Here is a 23468-nt window from a genome sequence, read left to right as displayed (position 1 = left end):
TTTCCACTAGACAGAAATCTACAAATGAGCTGGTAACTTCACAAGGCCTGAGCTGTCAGCAAAAAGTAAAGCACAAAGTCAAATACAGGTACGTTTTCTTGGAGAACTAAAAAATGCTTGGAGAACCTCCTTAGACAATGCCATAGCATGACATTTAAAAAGACATGTTGTATTGTCTTCAGACAATAATCAAATTTTGATTATTTCATCATAACATATTGAAACTCACATCACATTAAAATTCAGCTACTATGACCATCCCCATTTTTCAGAAGAAAGAAAGAGGCTTGCAGAAGTTATTTCAACAAAATCCACTGGAGACCAAAATCCGTTAGACCTTAAACTTTGTCCTTAACAGTGTTGAATGTCACTTGAAGCAAAGTCCAGCCTTTAAGAAAGTTCATCTCCCAGAGAGGCCCAGGATGGCTTGAGAGACCAAGGGCCTGGGGCAGGGTAGGGAGAGCTGGGCGAGTTAGGACGCTATGGCAGTAGAGTCGGAGAGAGAACACAAGACCAGAGAGTCTGACAGCATCGTTAATCCATTTATTCAGCCAATATTGCTGAGTGTCCACTTCTGCCAGACCCATCATGGGCACGCAAAGGGGGCAAATGCGTCAAGATAGACTCTCTGCCCTCAAGAGCTTGTGTTCAAATGGAAGACACGTCCCTTGAGTCACTGTCATCGAGGGTGCAGTGGGGAAGTGCAGGAGTTCATGTTGGGGAGACACATGGGCCACTCCCAACAGCTTCTTCTGTCCGGCTTCTTTGCTAACAAAGCTCTCAGTTTCCTCCCAGGGAGGCCGGGTCTCTTTCCTATCGTGTGGGAGGGGACATTGAGTCTTGGTTTGTCTAAGTCCTTTGACAGTTATTGGGAAAGTGACCTGGCCCTGGCCAATGAAATTGGAAGCACATTACCAGTGAGTTTCAAAGGAAAGGCTATTGTGTTAGTGTGTTGTGGTTTTGTTTTTTTCCATTTAAAATTTTTATTTGTATTTACTTGTTTATTTGTATATATGTATGTTATTTTTTCCCCCAGACAGAAATCTACAATATGTAACTTCACAGTGTGGTAGGTAACAGTTTTGTGCTTAAAAAGTCAAAGTCTCTCTTCGGCTGGGTGCAGTGGCTCATGCCTGTAATGGCAGCACTTTGGGAGGCGGAGGCTGGAAGATCGCTTGAGGCCAGGAGTTTGAGACCAACCTGGGCAAAACAGCAAGGCCCTGTCTCTACAAAAAATAAAACAAATTAACCAGGCATGATAGTGCACATCTGTAATCCCAGCTACTTGGGAGGCTGAGGCAGGAGGATCCCTTGAGGCCAGGAGTTTGAGGTTGCAGTGAGTTATGATCACGTTACTGCACTCTAGCTGGACAAGAGAGCAAGATTCTCTATCAAAAAAAAAGTCTTTCTCTTACCTGGTTATCCAGTTTCCCTCTCCAAAGTCAATCCACGTTATCAATTTCTTCTGTACCTTTCCAGTAATATTTTATGCATTTTCAAGATATATGTATCTATATATATGTGTGTCACACTTGTGTATTTTTTTTCTTCTTTTGAATACACAAGTGTAGCATACTAATCCATACGTGGCTTCTTTTACTTGATAATATATCTTGGAAATTGTCCCATATTAAAACACAAAGAACTCTTCATTTTCTCTTGTCTTCTTTTTCCTTATTTTCTTTTTTCTTCAACAGTCCCAGCAGTCCCAGAGGGTTCCGTTGTGTGGCTGCCTGGTCACAGTTTTCTTAGGCTCTCCCCTATTGGACGTGCAGGCTGCTCTTAGTAGTCATTGGCTATTACAAATAATGTTGCAATGAGCAAGGGGTATTGCAAAGACATTTGAAAACCAGGACATAAAGCAAAATCACCTAAATGGATTCTAAAAGAGATAGAAAGTCTAACCAGAATAATTATTTTAAAATAAACAGAAACAGTTAAAAGAGAATGCCCCGTCATGGCTCCAGACCCAAATGGTTCCAGAGTTCTCATCCACCGACCTGTGGCCATGGGGGCTCCAGGCCGAGGATGGTGGAGGGAAGAATCTGGAGCTAAACCACTGGATTAACCAGCCCTGGAAACGTCCTACCCTAATTTCTTGTTATGTGACTTAAATGCTAATTTTCTGGATTTTCCGATACTTGCCCCCGGAGCATCCCAGCAGATGCAGAGGTCCACCTGATACAAATGTGGGGTGTATGTCGGGAGCCGATGGTGTTGGCGGAACTTCCTAAAGTACAGGTGACGCCCCCATTAAGGCCTGAAGGATAAATAAGAATTAAAACAGCCAGAGGGAGAAGCAGGGAGCGCCTGCCTGCGGAGCTGCTTCTGCCTCTCCCTGCCTTCCCTCCCCCAGCCCATACAATTCTTCTAAATCATTGCTTTTTAATGCATGAGTGGGACACAAACTCTTAAAAAGTCTAATAGTTACAGATTTATTTCTATCTTAACATTAATTTCCATTGATTGTTATTTTCTATACACGCTGGTGATAAAGTTTTCTTTTAAAGCAAATTTACCTACATTTTTTAAAAAAGTAAGTTGATTTAGGGAAACCTATTAGGTTCATAATCGTACAGGTGGTACTTCGGGATGACCTTCCTTTCACCAAAGACCACCAGGAAGTGGTGGATCAGCCAACGCTGCGTGCGTGCGTGGCCTCGCTGCAGCCAGGTGGGAACGACCGTGACAGCCTTCAGTGTCGGGAGGGCAGAATGAGGCAGGCATATTTACAGAGATTTAGGTCCCAGCTGGGTGATGTTAGGGAGGCTTGCAAAGGGTAGGGTGGGGCTGGTCGGGACTGGGCAGAGCCCCCGACCCGACAGCTCGGGGACGGCGGCCAGCCAGGGCGGGTCTGGCGGTGAGTCTTCCCTGGCAGGCGGTTAGTCCTGATACATCAAATGTTCAACTGATGCACTGTCTTATCTTCCAGGAACAGGAATTTCCCTGAGTTCTCGGCACAGATGGCAAAATTCCTAAGGTTTATGCGGCAGTGACTGAAGTTTAGGAAACATGGAGCAGGTGTCAGATCTTCCCTGTGTCTCTTCCTCCAGGAAACCTTCCTCAGCACCCCCCACTCCCTGTGGCGGCACCGTTCATGGTGGTAATTGCATGAATATTGGATTCCTGCCCAGGTCCATCACTCTCATCTCACCTTCTCCCTGGGCACTGGCTCCTTCGTCAGGCCAGGCTACTCCTGTCTCAGGACCTTTGCACGCCTGTTCCTCCTGCCTTCCACACTGTCCTCCCAGATCGCCCCCGGGGGATTCCTCCCTCCGTCAGCCACTTCTCAGTGACCTGTCCCTGCCCACCCTGTTTAAGGTTGTAAACTAACCACCCCACTCGCCATTCACCACTCACACACACACACACACACACACACACACACACCGTTTCCTTGCTTCGTCATCCTCCATGGCACCCACACCCACCTGGCAGACTCTACATCTGGCTCAGGTATTTGTTGACTGTCTCTCTCCCAAAGTAGAATGCAAGCTCTAACAACGTTAGTTGTTAATAAAAATAATGTTGCCATTATTACTAGCATTACAAATACTGTTATATTATCAGTTACAAACACGTTATGACTACTATTACTTCAATTTTCACAATTATTTTGTCCCTGAAGCAAAATCTGGAAAGCGTGCGCTCGCCCTTCTGTGATGGGCTTTGTCTGCCACCTAGTGGCGATCTTTCGTAACTGCAAGCCACACAAACAGCGGCTCTAACGTGGATGCTGCAACGTGGAGAAGTCAGCCGGTACCCGGCCGTCCCTGCACACAAAACACCTGTATTGGCATCCCTTGTGAGAATGCAAACGCGCAACCCTTCTAGAGGGAAATCTGGCGATACCTAACGAAACTACATATGTACATACCTTTCTACTCAGCAACCCCTCTTCTAGGAATCAACCCTGAAGATACAGCTCCAAGAATACAAAAATACATGTGCACAAGGCTATGCACTGCACCATTATTTGTAATTTCAAACTCTTGGAAACTACCTGAACGTTCATATGTAAGAGCATGGTTGCCTCTGGAAAAAGAATGAGGAAGACCTCTACGAGCCCAGAAGGAGTAATTCCCAGGACATGCTGTTAAGTGAGAAAAAGCAAAGTAAAAAAAAAAAAAAAAAAAAATCTATGGCATGCTATCCTTCATGTAAGAAAACACCCAAGTATCTGTGTGTGAAAAAATACAGGAAGAATAAAACAAAAACCAATGAAACTGGTTATCTGTAGAGGCTGTGTAGGAGAGAGGCGGGGAGAAGAGGGAAAGGGCAGGGAGAGGGAGGAGGAAAGAGAGATGCTTCTCTGGGTGCATCTTTTTCTAAATCTTTGACTCGGCCCATCGTGAGGTTTTACATAAATTCACACGCTCAAACAGTAAACAAACAACTGAGACCATCCAGGACGCAGAGAACCCCAACGGAATGCAAACACTACCAAGTGGACCTGACAAATGACAGATGGATGACACGACCGCATGAAGGGGGCGGGGAAGGAAAGAACCCGCCTGGGTAACTGCCGAAGACCGGGTGCTGCGCACGACGGGAGCTGTGCACAGTGTGCGCTGGGTAGCAAGTGTGTTCCTGAGGGGCGTGGCTTCGCCACTCTGGAGCTGCTTTATGTGTGTGCTAGAACCGAACAAGTGAGTGAACTTGGGTAATGAGAGCTGGGGTCCCGCTGCTGGAGAAAGAAGCTGTAAATGAAGGGGAGGAGAATGGTCAGAATGAAGCCTCAGCGTCTTTCTAGAAGGAGAGGGCTCAGGACACAGTCGTGGTATTTAACACGTACACACAGAGGGGTGCAGAACCTAGGTGCGTGGAGAGAGGGTTAACACATCCATGTGTGTTTCCTAAGACCGGAGCAACAATGGCCTGGTGGCCAGGAGCACTAGGGACGAGGTCCCGGGTGTCTGTGCACCATTCCCCAAGGAAAGGAACCAGGCCCGCCACCGGGGAGTGGCTGATTCTAGTGAATAAACCAGATGAGCCCGGAACATCTTCGGTTGCCAGAAAGTAAGGAATTGCTCAAAAGAGGATGGGCTTGTTCAAAGGACACAAGTGCCAACCTGAAGGAGCTCCTAATGGCCAAAGCTGAGAAAGTTTGAGCAAGAAGATAAATAACAGAAGTATCAGATTTAATAGAATAAAGTAAATACCCCTGAGTCCATACCGAAATCAATCAATCAATTAATGGAGAAGGGACAACTCTTCCTTAGGGCAGAATTTCAATCAATAAATGTAGAAGGAAAGAGGAAAACTGAAATCACCATCAGGAAAACTCCAGACACCACTGAAATAATGGCTGCAGACAATGCCCACTGAGGCCTGCTCAGATTAGCGAGCGGCAGTTTGAGGAGGCAGGATTTGTATAATCTCAAGGTATCTGCCCTCACATGTTTATTAACTACAAAGGGAAAGGTAACCTTACAGTGCAGAAACCCAGAAACACCACCTTGGTCCAATGATCACGGTTAATATCCAGGGTGACGGGAGCACACACAAGCCCTGATGACATGCCCTGAGGACACTATGACACTTCTCTGGGATTCTCACCACAAATGCAAAACCTCATTCCTAGCATGAGAAAACATCCTTCAAACGCAAATGGAGGGACATTCTACCAAATCACTGATCATTATTCTTTTTTTTTTTTGAGACAGAGTCTCGCTCTGTTGATCCAGGTAGAGAGCAGTGGCATCATCATAGCTCACTGCAACCTCCAACTCCTGGGCTCAAGCGATCCTCCTGCCTCAGCCTCCCAAGTACAGGTGCATGCCATCACGCCTAGCTATTTTTTCTATTTTTGGTAGAGACAGGGTGTTGATCTTGCTCAGGCTGGTCTCGAACTCCTGACCTCAAGCGATCCTCCCACCTCCGCCTCCCGGAGTGCTGGGATTACAGGCCGGTCTTTGATCACTATTCTTCATTCTACAGTTGATCCTTGAATAACATGGGTCTGAACTGTGTGGGTTCACTTATTGCAGATTTTCTTCCTCCTCTGCCAGCCCCGAGACAGCAAGACCAACCCCTTCTCTTCCTCCTCAGCCGACTCAACGTGAAGATGATGGGGATGAAGAGACCTTTATGATCCACTTAGGCTTCATGAATAGTAAATACATTTTCTTTTCCTTATGATTTTTTTAATGTATAAATATGTGTTAATGGTAAGGCTGCCGGCCAACAGCTGGGAGTCCAAAGTTTACATGGATTTTCAACTGCACAGGAGGCTAAGGGCACCCCAACTCCTGTGTTGTTCAATGGCCAGCTGTGCCAAATCCCTGTCAAAGTCGTGAACACAAGGAAAGACTGAGGACTGTCACACCTTAGAGGAGACCCAGGAGGAGTAAGTCGATGCAGTGTGGGGTGCTGGGCTGGTTCTGGAACAGAGAGAGGACATTAATGGAGTGAATTGCATTCAGGAAGGAAATTCACATCCAGTTGTGAGCAGTAGCGTACTGAGTTCCGGGTGTTCCTGTTTGTACTGTGGTCGGGTAGGATGTCGTCATTAGGGAAAGTCGGGTGAAAGGTACACGGGACCTCTCCACACTACTGTTGCGACTTTTCTATAAGTCTGAAATGAGTCCAAAATAAAAGGCTTTTAAAAAATTTATATTGAGTACTATACGCCAAGCCCTGTTCCAGATTCTGAGGCTGTGGCAGCAAACACGATGGACACATCCCTAGAAAAGACAAGAAAACAAAACCACTTCTCCTGCTCTCACACGCGCCACAGTCCACTCTGCTCACCAATGCACGCGGGGGTTTTCCCACACACCAGGCAATTCCCCAGTGGACATCAGCTGGGTGTCGTCTGACTCATTCTATTCTGACACCGTCTACCTGGGACAGTGTCGGATCCCACAGGTGGAGGGCTCCGTTCCCGAGACCGCTCCCCACTTCCAATGACAATTGCAAGCCCCAAGTCAATCTGACCTTCTGACCAACGGCTATAAATTGGGAGTTCCATGACCCCTCCTCTGGTTTGATTAATTTGCTACAGCAGCTCACAGAACTCAGGGAAGTACTTTTCCCATGTTTACTCATTTATTATACAGATGTTACAAAGGACACAGATGAACAGCCAGATGGAAGAGAGACACAGGGCAAGGCCTGAGGGAAGGCACGTGGTGCTCCCAAGCCCTCTCCGGGCACAGCACCCTCCAGGAACCCGCAAGTTCAGCCATCCCAATCTCCAAACCCTGTCCTTCTGGGTTCTATGGAGGCTTCGTTCTGTAGGCATGAGCCATTATGTCATTGGCCACTGGTGATCAGCTCCACCTTTACCCACTCTTCCCTCCCCGGAGGTGGAGGGATGGAACTAATCACAGGGCCCGTTCCCCTGGCAACCAGCCCCCATCCTGAGGCTGTCAGGGAGCCCCCAGCCACCAGTCATTGCTTTGGAGATTCCAGGGGTTTTAGGAGTCATGTGCCAGGAAACGGGGAGGGACAAAGACCAAATATCCATTTCTTATTATGAATCACAATATCACAGTCCTTGTCTATGGGGAAAAACAAGAAACAGGTTAATAAAAAGCATAATGTCCCATAGCAACAGGTGCTACAAAGAAAATAAAGCAGGATAATGTGGTAAGAGAGACAGGAGGGGCTCCTTTAGCTGGGTGGTCAGGAAGGGCCTCTCTGAGGAGCAACTGCTGAGCAAAGACCAGAATGACAGGCATAGCAGCCAGCAACGTGGTATCTGGAGGAAACCCCCCAGAGAGAGGCCATGTGCAAAGGCCCTGAGGCAGAAATGAGCTTGGCATGGTGCAGCTGGGAGTGGACAGATCCTGTAGACTCTGCTCCAATAGTGGGAAGGAACTTGTTGTGGCTGGAAGGGAGGTGACAGAGACTCAGGACTTCTCTGTCAGAAACACAGAAATTCGGACTGAAGTGAATATAAAGAAATTTCTGTGGTTTCCCACAGCTGACTTCCCTCTCTGGGCCTGCATAAGCACGTCTACAAAACCATCAGACTGGCCCAGGCAAGGGAAGCTGGACCCAGGGGTTAGGAAGCCAGTTTTACAGCCTTGAGTAAATGTAGAGTTCCATTAGCCATACCACCATGCCAAAAACCTGTATTTTTTTTTTTTTTTTTTTTGAGACAGAGTCTCACTCTCTTTCCTGGGCTAGAGTGCCGTGGCGTCAACCTAGCTCACAGCAACCTCAAAGTCCTGGGCTCAAGCGATCCTCCTGCCTCAGCCTCCCGCGTAGCTGGGACTACAGGCACGTGCCACCGTGCCCGGCTAATTTTTTCTATTTCTAGTTGTTTGGCTAATTTCTTTCTATTTATAGTACAGACGGGGTCTTGCTCTTGCTCAGGCTGGTCTTGAACTCCTGAGCTCAAGCAATCCTCCCACCTCGGCCTCCCAGAGTGCTAGGTTTACAGGCGTGAGCCACCACGCCTGGCCAAAAATCTGTATTTTTAATAAGTATTATAAAGAACATATGAACTGATCTCGGAGCCCCTGGATAGCTCATCTGTATCCAAAATGCCAATGACACTGAAAGTATGAATTGTTCTTTTTCTTAATCCAACTATCGACACATGTAACTGCTAGTTTTGTAGAAGACAAAGTCAGTACACGGAATCCATATGATGGAATGAATAAAATAACTTTTCTAGTAGTAAGAAAATCAAATGATTCTAGAATATATCCCTAATTATATGATTTTAAATCTGTAAAGTTGTCCTTTGTAATGTAGTAAATCATAAAGATAAAAATCGGTTCCTTATTTTGCACAGATACTACGAAGAAGAAAACAAGAGTTTCTGTGACCATGATGTGAGTATCCTACCCCAAATTCCCACAGCCTCATCATCCTACAGGGCCCCCTGCACCGAAGTCAAGAATGCCGTCGTGTGCCTCTCTCTGTGTAGCTTTCGATACACTTCTCACCCCCCGCAGCTCCAGAGGGAGTAAGAAAGACAAAACAAACAAGAACTGCTATGGCTACTGTATCATAACCATCTTTTTCTTCTAGTTAAAAAAAAAACAAGCAAGGTCTCATGCGGGAATTCTTTTTCTTCAGAATAGTTTTATTAGTTTGCATACTGTTTGTCAACACTCAAACTTTTTTCTCTCCTACTTTGACACAAATCCATTCAGTCAGAGTCTTCTTCTCCCCATATCTCATATATTGTAATATTATTGTGTGGAACTGTGGGTACCTCTGAGCTTGGAAGCTTGAGGTTACTGCCAGTTGCCATGGCGACCTTAAGATTCCGCACCTTGGACACAAATTTCACAAGGTCCATCTCGAGTTGGGTTAAGGTATTGAATGCATAGTCTTTGCTGGGGGAAGCATTTTGATTTCTCTTTAGTGGAGAGCGTAACGAACAGCCTCGAAGGGCAGGAGGATTCTGCTCCTGTCAAGAAAGATATTCAAGGTGAGTAATACCGTTGACTTTGCTGGTTTTGACACAGTTCCGAGAGAGTTGGGCTCATCTAAGAGAAGGCTCTGGCATCGCTCTAGTCCAGGCATCTAAGAGAAGCCTCTGGCATTGCTCTCGTCCAGGCGTTGGCAAACTATGGCCAAATCTAGCCCCCATCTGTTATTGTAAATAAAGTTTTATTGGAACACGGCCATGCTTATTCATGCGCATATAGTCTATGGCTGCTTTCACCCTACGACAGCAGAGTGGAGTAGTTGCAACAAAGACCATATGGCTCACCAGGCTGAAAATCTTTACTATCTGGCCCTTTGCAGGAAAAGTTTGCCAACCCCTGCTCTAGCCAGTTTGGACACAGTATCATAAAGTGTTGGCTCTATCCAAGAGAGAACACACTGCAGTATTTCCCTCCCTGTCCCCTTCTACCTGAAAGAATTGTTTAGTCACTTTGGGAACCAGTTGTTACTGCTTTACACCTTTATCCCTTTAGTACAGGACTCATATTTCCTTGGGACAACGACACCATTTCCACTGAGTTCAAAAATTTGTAATAAGTCAAACACTAGGAAAATTTTAAAAATCAGGGGACAGGGAATCTGTCTCTGTGAATAATGTTGAAACCTTCTGAAACACACCATAAATTCTTGAATCTCTTCTCAACTTGCAAAAATTCACTTAACAGGAACAATTGCAAGCCAATAAGCAAAAGGTCATTTTCAACTGCTTGTCCCAACCTCTTTGGATTTGGGGACTACTGTCTTCACTAAGGATATGTCGGGAAGCAAATTTGCCAACTTTGCCCAGCACCATGAGGTAGGTACTTTGCATCCAAATTCATCACACTTAACAGTCCTGCCTAAACTGACTAGAGCATCTGTTTCTCCGAGTCTGAGATTGCATCAATGCGGTGTACAAAAAAACCTTACTTTTTTTTTATCCTTACCTTATTCTTCTCACTCTCTCCTCGAAACTTCAGTATCACATAGAGCACAAAAACGAAAAAAAGCCACAGCCACTTGCTCCCAAGCCAGCCTTGGGCATGCTCCGGTAGATTCTGCCTGATCCGAAAGTGCCCCCCACAAGGCACCTTCCCCTGGGGTTCATTGGCCTCATCTCTCAGAGAAGAAAACATGAAGGCGTAGCCGCAGGAGAAGCACAGAGGCAGGAACAAGAACCATTTCAGCGTCCGCATGGTGAGCAGAGGCAGGGGAGGAAGTCGCTCATGGTGGGTTTGCTTGTCCTCGCAACTGGGAGACAGGCCCCCAGGGATGGGACGTTGGTGATGTCACAGAGGGCCCTGAGCCAGAGCCCACCTGGCCATTGTGATGACTTCGGGGTACAGGATAATGAGGTTCACAGTGGTAGCCTGGGAGGACTTAAAGGGAGATGGAGAAATTTCCAGCAGGCAACAAAAGAGAGAGGATGGGGAAGAGGGGATGCCATCTGCTTGCCTGTACATTCTTTCCGACCCCAGGGCTCTGTGGGGAGAGGACATCGGCTATTTCTGTTTTTCATTTGTTTGATCCGGACCTTGTGGTGAGCAGCGGAAAGACACAATGCGCCTCCGTGGAGCTGAGAGCCCAGTGGAAAAGAAAGATATTAAACCACAGGCTACAAACTAAGAGCCGCTGATGTATTTTGTTTGGCCTACATTGTTTCTAAAAATAATTTTATTTGCCAGCTTTACATGTTGAAGGGAACTTCATTTAAGAACTCCAGATTTCTGGCTTCCTTGCTGGTAGCACTGGGCCCACACTCCCACGAGGCCACCCTGCTGGAGCTAGGCAGGAGCTGCCTTTGGTGGCCGTGTTCTCTCCACAGTCCCCTCCCTATCACCTCACACCACCCCACCAGAGGGTGTAGTCCCTGAGCTAAGAGCATATTTTACTTAATTAAACTTGTGATAAGAACAGAACTTTGGAGACAAGAATAAAGCGACTGCTCTATATTAGGTCATGCAGGAAGACTTTCCAGAAAAAAGATATCTGGGTAGAGCTTGAGAGATGATTAGGAGGTGGCTGGGTAACATGGGGAGGGGGCTGCCATCTAGGCCCGTGTGAAGACCCCAAGCAAGAAGGAACAGCCTGTCTGACGACAAAGCCCGATGCTGGGAATAAACCTAGGACTCACCGGCGTATCTGAAACCATCAGTTGTTAAATGCCACGAAGCAAGAACTCCTGGTTAACGGAACAGCAGGCCTGCACTTGTTCCCCAGGGTCACCCGTAGAGCAATCTTCCTAAGGAAGGAGTTCAACTTTCTGCTGAGTCTACAAGAATAATCACGGGTCTGCTGGGCACCCTCATCGTGCCTTAACCTGTGTTGAGCCCAGGGGAGCAACAAAGACGTTCCATGAGACTGTTCTGGAAAACCAAAAGGGGCCCGGTGCTGCACAGATTCCTCTGCAGGAGCACAGCTCAGCATGGGCTGGAGGGTGGGGGCTTCCTGGCAGGTCCTAAGGGCCGGTGAGCAAACAGGCACCGCCACTGAACCCAGGCACCCTCCCCTAGCGGCTGGGACTTCAGAGTGGCCCGTGTGAGGAGGGCGCCCAACCTCAGTTTGGAAGCGCGTCTTTGGCATCCAGCGTCCCGCTCCCAGTCTCCCCATTCCGGCTGCTCTGAGCGCCGACCGCCGAGTGTCCCGAGGGGCCCGTGACCACACACAGCCTGTATTTTAAGTCAACTGCCTGTGATCGCGCTCTGCAATATGGTAGTTATGGTGTCTTGATACAGTGAGGGGCGAACAGACTTAGTGACATGAATGACCCCAAACAACAGGAATGCCTGGGAAGCTCTGTCACACATGATTTTCGTAATTTGGAAATGTTCATGTGTATTTAACAGTAGGAATTACATTTTTTCTGCATTGTGCTCGAAAGCCTAGATTACTTTTCAACAGAACAGGACCTGTGGAAAGACAGGTAAGCGCTAGGAAGATCTTGGAGCCAAACTTCTCTCCGGGTCAAAAGGTTCATGGGGTTGAGCGACAATCTTCTCAGTTCATTGGGGAGGCATTAGGAGGCATTAATTTCATTTCTTGGGAATAAAGGACAGTGGGAAGCTAAACAGACACATTTTAGAGTCTCTTCATCCTCTCGGTTTTCTCCTCCCAGCTCCCTCACCTCTGGAAAAGCGGCCTGGGCCTGGGCAGGCAGAGGAGGAAGCAGGCGGATCTCCTCTTGCCTGTCTGGCCCAGCGCCTGAAACATGGCCCCAGAACCCTGTGCGGGAGCCTCCCGCAGCCCCCACCGACGTATTTGTGGAAGACTTACGGGAGACACAGCCTGGTGAGGGGCGTGACCAGCAGAACAGCAAAGCCTCAGCGTCTCACCTGTAGGACGGGGTGACGGCCACTGTCCCATCTCACTGGGTCGCTGCGCAGCCCCAGCAGATGAGGCGTGTCAGTGCCTGGCTCCTCTGGGGAGCCCTGAACACCACACCAGCCACGAGCTCTGCCCACCCTCGGTGCCATCACGCCGGGCACTTGCAGGAGGTGGGTACAGTGGGGTAGGAGCGATGCCTTTGCTAAATGTTAAAGGCTGGCTAGGACCCTCCGGAGAAGCCCTTCTCCCTCCCCCATGGATAACCCCGGGGGCGGGGGAGGGAAGCACAGCAACTGGAGATACTGAAGTTTTTGATGTTGAGCACACTGTTGCCTGGGTTACTGGAAAAAACTGGACACAGTCAAAATAATCAATGCAAAACAAAGTTGATTAAGGCTAAAATTAGGAATATTGAACTTGGTAGAAAGAAAGGTCATGAAAATAACAAGAATACCTCATGATGGCAGAAGCTGTAATAAGTAAAATTTGACTAAAAGGATTGGTCAAGTTTTCTTTGTAAAGTTAAAATAAGGAAGAATGGATTATGAGAGAAAATAATTGTAACCGATTAAAAAAGGAACAAATTGTTACGAAAATAATTTAACAAAAGAAAGGAAAAAAACCCAGCAACTAGCAAATGGTTTAACTGGGCTGTGTAGAAAATTGATCAGGGAAATAAAATGGCTAACTCGAGTTTATTCTGGAAAAGTCCACAACAAAAATTCATTGGTTAATATAATTCTGATTAAAATGCTTCCATAGAGACAATGTCAAAATGTCCTTGGGGCCAAACCTTCCCATCGTTGTGAAGCAGAGAACCGCACGGGGTTTCGGAAAGCACAGGGGTTCCCCCAACTCCCTGGAATGCCCCCACCGTGTCCATGTCCGTGTGGGACACAGACCCCGCCTGTTCGCCTCCCACCCTCTCGCCGTCCTCCCCGGCTCCTTCTCCTGCTTCTGAAGGAAACCCAGGGCCCTGGGATCGGATCCAGTACAGAGAATCATCTCAATGATACCACCACGTACGTTCTAGCACTTTCTAGCAGTGTTCAGGCTTGGGGGCTCTTGGTCCATCACCAACAGTCTCATGAGAAGTTTCAGTAACTATTGACTTCAACACACACCACGGATGGAGAAAATGTACCAACTTTATGTACAACTCCCCCTTTTACCTTTTGCCAAGGGGAGGCAAGGTGGAATGCGTAGGATGTCGTGGGTGACCCCATCACCATCGGGGCAAAGGCTGCCCTGTCCTTACCAAAGCGTGAGTGCAAGGCAGGGCAGGAAAAAGTACAGACAGATGAGAGAAAAGGCGGAGCAGCTTTATTTTTGTACCAAATCATTAGGTGCCCAGCTAAGTCTCTGCTACCTTCCAAACAAAGAGACAGGGAAGACTCCCTGCGCCCCAGAGAGCAGGGCTCCCAGCTCCTTCCAGGGCGGGAGCAGAGGGACGAGGCCCTTCAGAGCCTCCAGGAGGCAGAGCGTATTCGAAATTCGTCCCTTTGAAAGCTCAGCTTCACTTGCCCTACTTAATTTACCACTGGCAGCAAAATCATTAAAATTTTAGTCAAAATGAGCCAATCACACACCCAGAAGAAACCTCGAGTCTCTCGTGATTGCAAGCATAAGAAGTGCAGCCAACACGACTTCCTGGCCGGCTGTGGAACAGTCCAAGGGCACCTGCAGGTGGAAGCGAGTGTGAACTCGGGCCTGCAGGAGAGGTGGACAGTCACGCTGCAGCCACTCACCGTGGCCCCGGAGAACCAATGCGCCTCACAGCAAGAGTGACCACACCTGCTCCGAGGTTGGTGAGGACAAGTTTATGACACCGTGCAAAGGAATGACACCACAGAATACACACTACGATCAGAGAATCACAACAACCGGCTTACAGGGAAACTAAAAGAACCTTCCTGGAGGGAGGAGCGCAGGCGTGGGCTTCAGAAGCAGTAGGACGTGTGGGTGACCCAGTGGGCCGACTCCTCCTTGGAGCGCTTGGCTGAGCTGTGGGTGGTGAAGAGGGACTTGTAGGCTTCCGATTCTTCGCTCTCAGCAATAGACCTCTTCATGGCCCCACACGGGGGCTTCTTGGCTTTTCCAGAAGAGCTCTCATTTGTTGCTGGAAAAAATGAAAAGCCAAAATCTTTAGGGTTGGGACTAAAGATCATTCCAAACGTGGAATTCTCGGACGGGAAGCACGTCAGTTGCTGCGCCCAGGTGTTCTCCTACTTGCTCTGGTGAACGCTAAAGCACATAATGACCTTACTTGCCAGCTCCCACAAAACAGACAGCTACGACACTGAAAACTATCATTTAATATCCCACTAACCACTCCTTGCTCTGTGCTAGGCACTGGTCCCAGCACCACAAATGGGTTAAATTAGATTGTCCTCACGCGGCGCGGCCTGCTTTACGGGGAGGAAATGGAGGCACAGGAGCCTGAGTGACACCCCCACCACGTAGCGCCAGGTCTAGAACCATCCGCCATTGTGGATGCTATTTATAACACAAGACCAGACCACACATTCTTTTATATAATGAATCTTTCTTTTTGTGAAATAAACGTTATTTTCCATGAGTTAAATATACTTGAGTTTCAGGAGAAACTGTGACCCTCGGCCAAGAGACAGGCAGAGGGAAGGGACTCTGAGCGGCACGTGTGCAGCCTGTGACAACCCCAACCATTTAGATGTTGGGAATATTCCTGCCCAATCCCTAAGCCAGTTCTTGGTGCAGCCTCTAAAGCTCGACACCAAGTGCTTACTCAACAGGAAAACTGAACGATCAGCGTTTGTACCCAGACCCCGTCAATCCTGCCAGGGCTCCTGATGAAGGGGTGTGTTAAATATGTCTTAGTTACCCCCTCGGGAGAGCTCGATGGCCATCTAGAGACATGACCTGGGATGAGCTTGGGTTTTCTCTTCCACTCACTGCAGTGGCACCAGGACACGAGCCCTGGGTTTCCAGCTGCCTGAAGAGCTCACTGTTGCTGCGGTAGGACCCACCTGCGCTCCTGGGAGCAGAGCTGGTTTTTTTCTCTCTAGAATCAAGGCTGGTTTCTTCAGGCTTCCCTGCCTTAACTTTTGATGGCCCTGGGGCTTCTGTAAAAGAAACAAAAACAAAACAAAATAAAAGCATGACCTTATTTTAGGAAACAGCCCTACAGTTTTATTTTGCTAAAATAAGGACCTCTTATAATATCTTACCTTCAACAACATCTGATTTTGAAATGGACTCTGCTGCTTTGGGTTTCTTTGTTTTCTGTAAAAAGAAAGAGGACGTTGGAGGATGTGCTCAGACTCACTCTGTTTCGGTGCCAGTGTGGCTGCCCACTGTCCCGGGACGCTGTTGGACAGGCCGATGCAGGTTACGTAAGGCAGGTAACTCATCCTGAAGAAGACTCTGATATTCATAAATTCTAAACCTTAATCCTTTGCATGTTTCCAGTTACACACTTCTGTTTCACACAGAGTATATTTGTAAAGATCTTGCTTAGTTTTATATTTACATTCCAAAAATCACATTCTCAAACATTTTTATGAAGATGACAGATTTCTGTAATGCCAATGTTGACTACTGTACACAACAGAGCAGTTAAATGAGTAATAACATAAAGTATATATAAATATGCAAAGTCCAGCCAGCACATACAGGTACTAAATCTTACCCATTCCAGTATTAATAATTCTTTTTCAAAGCTGTCAAACTGCTTTGATATTTACTTAACTATAAGTGCTTGAGGACATTTTAGCTAATTGTCATAAACTCTGCATTATTCTTGTTAGATTTTTAGGCATTGGAATTTTGTTACTCATAATAGATATTTTTGTCAGCACGAAGAAAAAATGAACTAACCATTCTAAAACTACACAGCTGTGTTTGAACCGATTCAATCGCAGACACGACAAACAGGACTTTGTTCAATTTACTTTAAAAGTGTCAGTTTCCTAAATATCCAAAAGGTGGCGCTAAAGATACGCAGTCTAAATACTTCAGAAGGCCCCCATCACCAGAAAACATTGGAAAAGAGAATTTCTCAGGCAATGGCCTTGAACTTGTAACATATACATGCAGTGTGATTTATAACTCTGTACAGAACAAAAACTTTCTCTTCATTTCACACATACATTGCATGCCCTCAAATTTGTGAAGGCTGATCCTCCGTCCTTCAAACAACAGAAACAACCATTTATTGATATCTAAGCCCTTTGTTAGCAGCTGAGGTTATCTGAAAACATGAGCAATGAGGAGTTAGAGGAAATGCTGTGTCCTACTTCCAGCTGCGAGTGTATTTGGGAAATATTTTGGTATCCTGGTAGCAGTATCTAAGAGGCATTCCCAGAAGCTCTGGTGAGTATTTTACAGAGAGGGGCATCTTAGTTCCACTGGGCTTTGAACAACTTGGCAGGAAGTCTGTGACAGAGAAAACTCACTGAAGTAAAATCGTCACAGGCTTTATGAAAATCTCCAGTAGCTTCCTTTAAAATGCAATTTTTCTCTTTTGTGTTTTTTAAAAACTGAGCTTGCTCAATGGTAGCAATGAAGAACAAGGGGGCCTTTTGGGGACCATCAGAAAGGAGTTTGTCAAAAATATCTCAAGCTTTCTTTTTTCCTTCTTTTCTGCTCTTCATTCTCTTACGATAATGAAATTGTAGTAACTTAGAAAACCAACTTAGAGTTAACACGCTTATGTATATATTTGTTTTTTAACTTTAATGCAGCACTTAGATGCTGAAGTAGCCCTTTAAGTATTTCTTGTGAATGTTGTGTTAACACCTTATAAAACTGGTCCACAGCATATTTGTATTGGCTTTTGTTTACAAAGACCGGGCACAATTCTTTGTACCATAGAACCATTTCCGTGCGTTATTTTCTACCCAAGCAAAATGATAAAAGGAGTAAATGCAAATGGATCCGCTTCTTGCTGATCATTCCAGATCTATGCAAAATGAGAACACTGCTACCGTGTGCTCATGCATCAGCTTTAAGCCTCACAAGCATGAATTATATATTATTTTAGGGTGATATGGTCCTTTCCCTTCTTCCATTACAATAAAAAAAAAACCCTAAACCTCTGAAAAATCTTAAACTATGACATCACTCTCACCTTAGACTGACACTGGTAAATGCACACCCATGCAAAGGCAGGGCATTTTGTTTTTTTGAAAATTTTATGTCCTCAGGATATTGAAATTAATTTTCTAATACTTAAGCATTCTTTTGCCTTAGTTCTGATCATATAAAGTTTTCTCCCCAGTTTTCTACCCTGAGCCTAACTTTTTTTTACAGAATGAAAAATTTGCCATTCACAAAAGACCTGCATTACGTGACTACCATCTGGAAACACTTAACAGTTAATAAAATTGACTGCAGGAGTCACAATTGATGGCACACTGAATGGTCTCTTAGCCGATACATTGTATTGAGCCTGCTCGTTATAACATTGAGTAATGCTTTCCATTGCTTCTGGAATGTGGTTCCAAACCTGGACCACAAAACAAAGCCTTAACATTCACACATTCACCAGAGCTTCAGTCTCATAACCAGCAGTGTGTCGCTGGGCGCCCTTCTGGAGAGCCACAGCGCCTCTCACCGTGACCCCGCCCCTCCAGCAGAAGGTGAGGGAGACAGCTCCCATGTGCGGGAAGGCTACTTAGCTCCTTGCTCCTCAAAGTGTGGTCCTCGAGGGGCTGCATCCACATGGCCCAGGAGTGGGTGAGAAAGGCAGGCTCCCAGAGCCCACCTAGGCCTGTCAGAACCCAAGTTGCTGGGTGAGTCTTGTGCACGTTCAGATCTGGGCAGCACATGATCTTTAGATTTGCTGGGATGATGGTGACTTTTCACTTTTCCCTTGTTTTACAAGTTATGGAAACCAAGTACATACTCTTAAAATCAGTGACAGTGACAGCAATTGTGGTTGCTGTCTTTCTCTGAGGGCTCTCTAGGGCTGTGCTCAGTGTTGGAGCTTTGGGGGCATGATCCTTTGAATCCTCCTGCCAGCCCCATGTCCTACACAGGTGCTGTTACTATCCTACTTCACTGACGACGAAGCTGAGCGTGGAAAGGCAGAACTGCTGTGCCCGGCACAGCCAGGCCGTGGCCGAGCCATGACTGGAATCTGTTTTCAGAGGCCAGGCTTTTCTAGGTTATAAAAATCGCCTTGATCACTGCAAACCCCTAAGCAGCTGCCCGTAACGTGCAGTTTGGTGCTGTGCAATTGGCTCTGGGGCAGAGGCTGGGCAGAGCCTGAAGACTCTATGTTGCCCAAGACGCCTGCAAGGTCAGAGGCAGAGGCAACTCCTCCTATTACCTTTTCCAGCTTCGCTCGCAGCCTTCTCTCCTCCATCCTTGTCTTCAGCACCTCCACATCCTCCTTGGTGCCATTGAGCACGATGACGTCGTCCTCCTGGAAGGCAGCCCCACACTGGAGAGTGCCAACAAGAGAAGACAGATTCCGTCAACCGCGCAGAGGGAAGCCACCCTTCAGTCCCCCACTCCTAGCCCCAGGCACTGGCCCTCGAGTTCTTGGTAAATTTCTTCCGTTTTCCTGCCTGTGTCTTGCTTGAGTCAGCTTTCAGGGCAAAGCCCTGGTTGGGGAAGTTTCTGTGCACAGGGAAGTGTTAGCACAGCAGGCCCAAGAGTGCTGTCTCTGACAAAGCCTGCTTGCAAGGCTGGCCTCTGACTGTGTCTGGGAACTTGGATTTTGGGAGGGCTCCACCATTTCTTAACTGATAAGGGTGGCTTGGCTCACTGTACCCAAATTGTTCATGTAAACAATGTGGCTTATGCTGAACACCTGCTTTCCTTCTGGGAGAGTCTGGAATTCTGGCAGATGCTAGGCAGAGGGTATGTAACCTGCCTCTGGCTAAAAAATATTGGGCACTGAGTCTGGCTTGCCTGGGCAGAAAGAGCGCACACATGTTGCTGCATTTTTGTTGCTGAAGAAAGTGTTCCCTCTGTGTCCCCTTGAGGGAGGGAGAGCACATGAGGAAGCCTCACATGGATTCTTCCAGACTCTACCACCCGGCCTTTTCCCTTAACCCCGGCTGTGTATCCTTACAGCCTCAGCTGAGGGTACAACCAGATGCTAAGTCCTGTGAGTCCTAGAAACCCCCCAAGCACAAGTGTTGCCTTGGGACCCCTGAAACACCCTGGTAGAATAAGACTGTGAGCAGGCTCTAGACCACCGGGACAGTAGCACAGTGGCAGAAACATACACTGTGCACACCCCGAGGCATGCCCACCCTCACAAATTTGTCAGTGAGTGAGTCACCTCCCCAGAGCGGCCACCCATGCTCACACTATGAACGATGCTGCCTTCCCCTGCCTGCAGGGTCCTAGGACCCTTTTATGTCTGCCCCATGGCACTGATCACAACCTGAAGTCCTTGTCTTTGTCATGGTGTCTAACTACGTGGTCTTCCCTGCTGTGGCCCCGCACCTGGCCCAGTGCCTGATATCGCAGTTCTCCTGCAGACCTGGGCTAGGAGCCAGAATTACAGGGAGAAAAATGAGAATGAGAGGTGGCGGTTCCCGCTCCTACATTTTGAACCGAAGTTTCTGCCATGACCTGTCTAGGCCACCTTGATCGGGCCATACCACCACCTTTCTGGCCTCAGTTTCCTCAGCTGTAGAAAGAGGGTGTGGTCTAACCCAAGTGCAGTGGCTCTCAACTGGGGCGATTCTGCTCCCCAGGGGACATCTGGCTGTCACACCTGGGATGCAGGTGCTACTGGCATGGTGTGGGTAGAGGCTAGGGATGCTGCTAAACATCCTACGATGTCCAGGACAGACTCCCACCCCAGACAGTTGCCCAGTCCAACATGCCACTAGGCTGGGGGTGAGAAACCCTGGATTAGAGCCACAAACACCTAAATGTAAAAAAGGAAAATTTAAGAGAATAAAAATAATTTACAGGAAATGCGTTTCATCACTAGGGTAAGAAAAGTCATCTAAAGCTAGAAAGAGGTAGAAGCCATAAAGGTTAGTAAGGTTTACTGTGTAAAAATTACAAACTTCTACATGGCAAAGTCACAACAACCAGAAAGGATATTAAGCGAAAGGCTAAGAGAAAATATTTGCAGCACATGTAACATTCAAAGGATTAATTTACAGAACATACTCACATTCATGTAAGAACTCTTTATAACCCCCTCCCACACACCACCCCCTGTAAAAGAAAAAGGCAGTGACAGAGCAAGGTCTGAACGCCCCGTTCTCAGCAGCAGGAACACACCCGTGCAGCCCCAGCCCGCGGCCACTCAGCCTCTCAAACACCAGCTGGAAATCTGGGGCCACATCCCAGTCAGAACCTCTACGTGGTTTCCTAAGTCTCATCTGTAAAAAGTAAACGCTATAGAAACAAACTGTCAATAGATGAATGGATAAAGAAATTGCGATATATATATATATATCTCTCTCTCACATGTATTTACATACATAAAATGGAATATTATTCAGCCTCTAAAAAGGAGGAGATCCTGCCATTTTCGACAACATGGATGAACCCTGAGGACATGATAACTGAAATACACCAAAGGAAAATGCCACATGATTTCACTTGTATGTGGAATCTAAAACAATCAAACACATGGAAACGGAGTAGAACAGTTACCAGGGACTGGGAGAGGGGAGCAAATGCGGAGATGTTGGTCAAAGGGTACAAAGTGGCAGTTACGCAGGGTGAATAAGTCAGGGATCTAGTGTATAGCATGAGGATTATAGTTAATGATTGTATTGTAACTGGAAATTTGCTAAGGTTTCAGGCGCTCTTACCACCCCTTGCCACACACACAAAGGGAATTATGTGAGGAGATGGATATGCTAATTTGCTTGGCTATAGTAGTCATTTCATTATCTATATGTATATCAAAACATCATGTTGTACACCTTAAACATAGACAATTTTTTTTAAAAAAGTAGGCCGGGCGTGGAGTTTCACACCTGTAATCCTAGCACTTTGGGAGGCCAAGGAGGAAGGACTGCTTAAGGCCAGAAGGTCAAGACTAGTCTTGGCAACATAGCAAGACCCTGTCTCTAAAAAAATAAGAAAAATTAGCTGGTGTGGTGGTGTACACCTGTGGTCCCAGTTACTTGGGAGGCTGAGCCAGGAGGATCACTTGAAGAACATTCACATGCAAGTCTTTGTGTGGACGTATGTTTTCATTTCTCCTGGGTAGCTATCTGGGAATGGAATGCCTGAGTTATATGCTGATTTTATGGTTTCCTTTTTTTTTTTTCTTTTTTGAGACAGGGTCTTGCTCTGTCACCCAGGCTGGAGTGCAGCGGCATGATCATAGCTCATTGCAGCCTCAAACTCCTGGGCTCAAGTGATCCGCCTGCCTCAACCTCCCAAGTAGCTGGAACTACAGGTGTTTGCCACCATGTCTGGCTAATTTTTCTATTTTTTGTAAAGACAGGGTCTCGCTCATGTTCAGGCTGGTCTTGAACTCCTGGCCACAAACCATCCTCCCACCTTGGCCTCCCAAAGTGCTAGGATTACAGGTGTGAGCCACTGACTTTATGTGTAACCTTCGGAGAAAATCTTTTTCTCAAAAGACTACTGTCCAAAGCTTCTGCACCATTTCACATGCCTACCAGCTATGCGTGAAGATTCTGATTTCTCCACGTCTTTCCCAACACTTGTCTTTTTATTTATAACCATCCTAATGGGTGTAAAGTTGTATCTCATTGTGGTTTTAATATGCATTTCCTCCAATGACCAGTGATGATGAGCATCTTTTCATGTGCTTATTGGCAATCTGTATATCTTTTTTAGAGAAATGTCTATTTAAGTACTTTGCCCATTTCTTAATTGTGTTATCTGTCTCTTTAATGTTGAGTTGTAGGAGTTCTTCACACAGTATATTCTGGATATAAGTTCTGCCTTAGTCCATTCAGACTGCTACAACAAAATACCTTATACCTAACAATTTATAAATAGAAATTTCTTGTTCACAGTGCTGGAGGCTGGGAAGTCCGCTATCAAGGCACCAGCAGATTTGGTGTCTGGTGAGGGCCCATTCCTCACGGATGGAGCCTTTTATGTGTCCTCACATAGAAGGGAAGGGGGAAGGGGAAAGGGCTTCCTCGAGCCCCTTTTATAGGTGCACTAATTCCATTCATCAGGGCAGAGCTCTCGTGACCCAATCACCTCCCAAAGACCCCACCTTTTAATACTACTGGGTTGGAGATTAGGTTTCAACATATGAACGGGGCGGGGGGCATAAACATTCAGACCATAGCAAGTCCCTTATCAAATATATGATTCACAAATATTTTTTTCCCATTCTGTGGGTTGTCTTTTTATTTTCTAGATGATGTCCTTTGAAGCACAAAAGGTTTTGATTTTGATGAAATCCAACTTACCGATTTTCTCTTTTACCCCTATGCTTTTGGTATCACATTTAATAGGTAATTGCCTAACCCAAGATCATGAAGATTTATTCCTGTGTTTCTCCTAAGAGGCTTATTACCTCAGATATTTAGGTCTGCTATCCACTACGAGTACATTTTTATAAGGTAGGGGCCCAAAGTCATTCTACTGCATGTGGATACCCAGTTACCCCAGTACCATTTGCACCATTTGTTGAAAAGACTATTTATTCTTTTCCCCATTGAATTGTATTGGCCTCTTTTTCAAAATTCAATTGACCAGAGATGTGAGGATTAATTTCTGGACTCTCAATTTTATTCCATTTATCTATATGCCCATCCTTATGTTGGCACCACACTATCTTGATTATTGTAGGT

The 23468-nt window shown here is 46.5% G+C and overlaps 2 protein-coding genes across 2 annotated transcripts in view; both read right to left on the bottom strand.

The window, feature by feature from the left end:
* Nucleotides 1-9109: 9109 nt before the first annotated feature.
* On the bottom strand, nucleotides 9110-10760 carry LOC105811591 (protein FAM209A-like). Its single transcript, XM_012645839.1, has 2 exons — nucleotides 10341-10760; nucleotides 9110-9373 (listed from the first exon to the last, which is right to left on the bottom strand). Exons 1-2 carry the CDS (start codon nucleotides 10587-10589, stop codon nucleotides 9110-9112), a joined length of 513 nt encoding a protein of 170 aa, XP_012501293.1. The 5' UTR covers nucleotides 10590-10760.
* Nucleotides 10761-14023: 3263 nt separating this feature from the next.
* RTFDC1 (replication termination factor 2 domain containing 1) overlaps nucleotides 14024-23468 on the bottom strand; it is a 45781-nt gene continuing 36336 nt past the window's right edge. The window contains exons 6-9 of the mRNA XM_012645852.1: nucleotides 19028-19141; nucleotides 15924-15978; nucleotides 15723-15818; nucleotides 14024-14836 (exon numbers count right to left, since the gene is read on the bottom strand). Of these exons, the coding sequence (XP_012501306.1) occupies nucleotides 14658-14836; nucleotides 15723-15818; nucleotides 15924-15978; nucleotides 19028-19141 (444 nt within the window). The 3' untranslated portion in view covers nucleotides 14024-14657. The remainder of the gene's footprint in view (nucleotides 14837-15722; nucleotides 15819-15923; nucleotides 15979-19027; nucleotides 19142-23468) is intronic.

Source organism: Propithecus coquereli, unplaced genomic scaffold (assembly GCF_000956105.1).
Source record: "Propithecus coquereli isolate 6110/MARCELLA unplaced genomic scaffold, Pcoq_1.0 Scaffold237, whole genome shotgun sequence".
In the NCBI taxonomy this organism is placed as follows: Eukaryota; Metazoa; Chordata; class Mammalia; order Primates; family Indriidae; genus Propithecus; species Propithecus coquereli.
The sequence above is the reverse complement of the archived record's forward strand: the minus strand, read 5'-3'. Positions and strand labels throughout refer to the sequence as shown.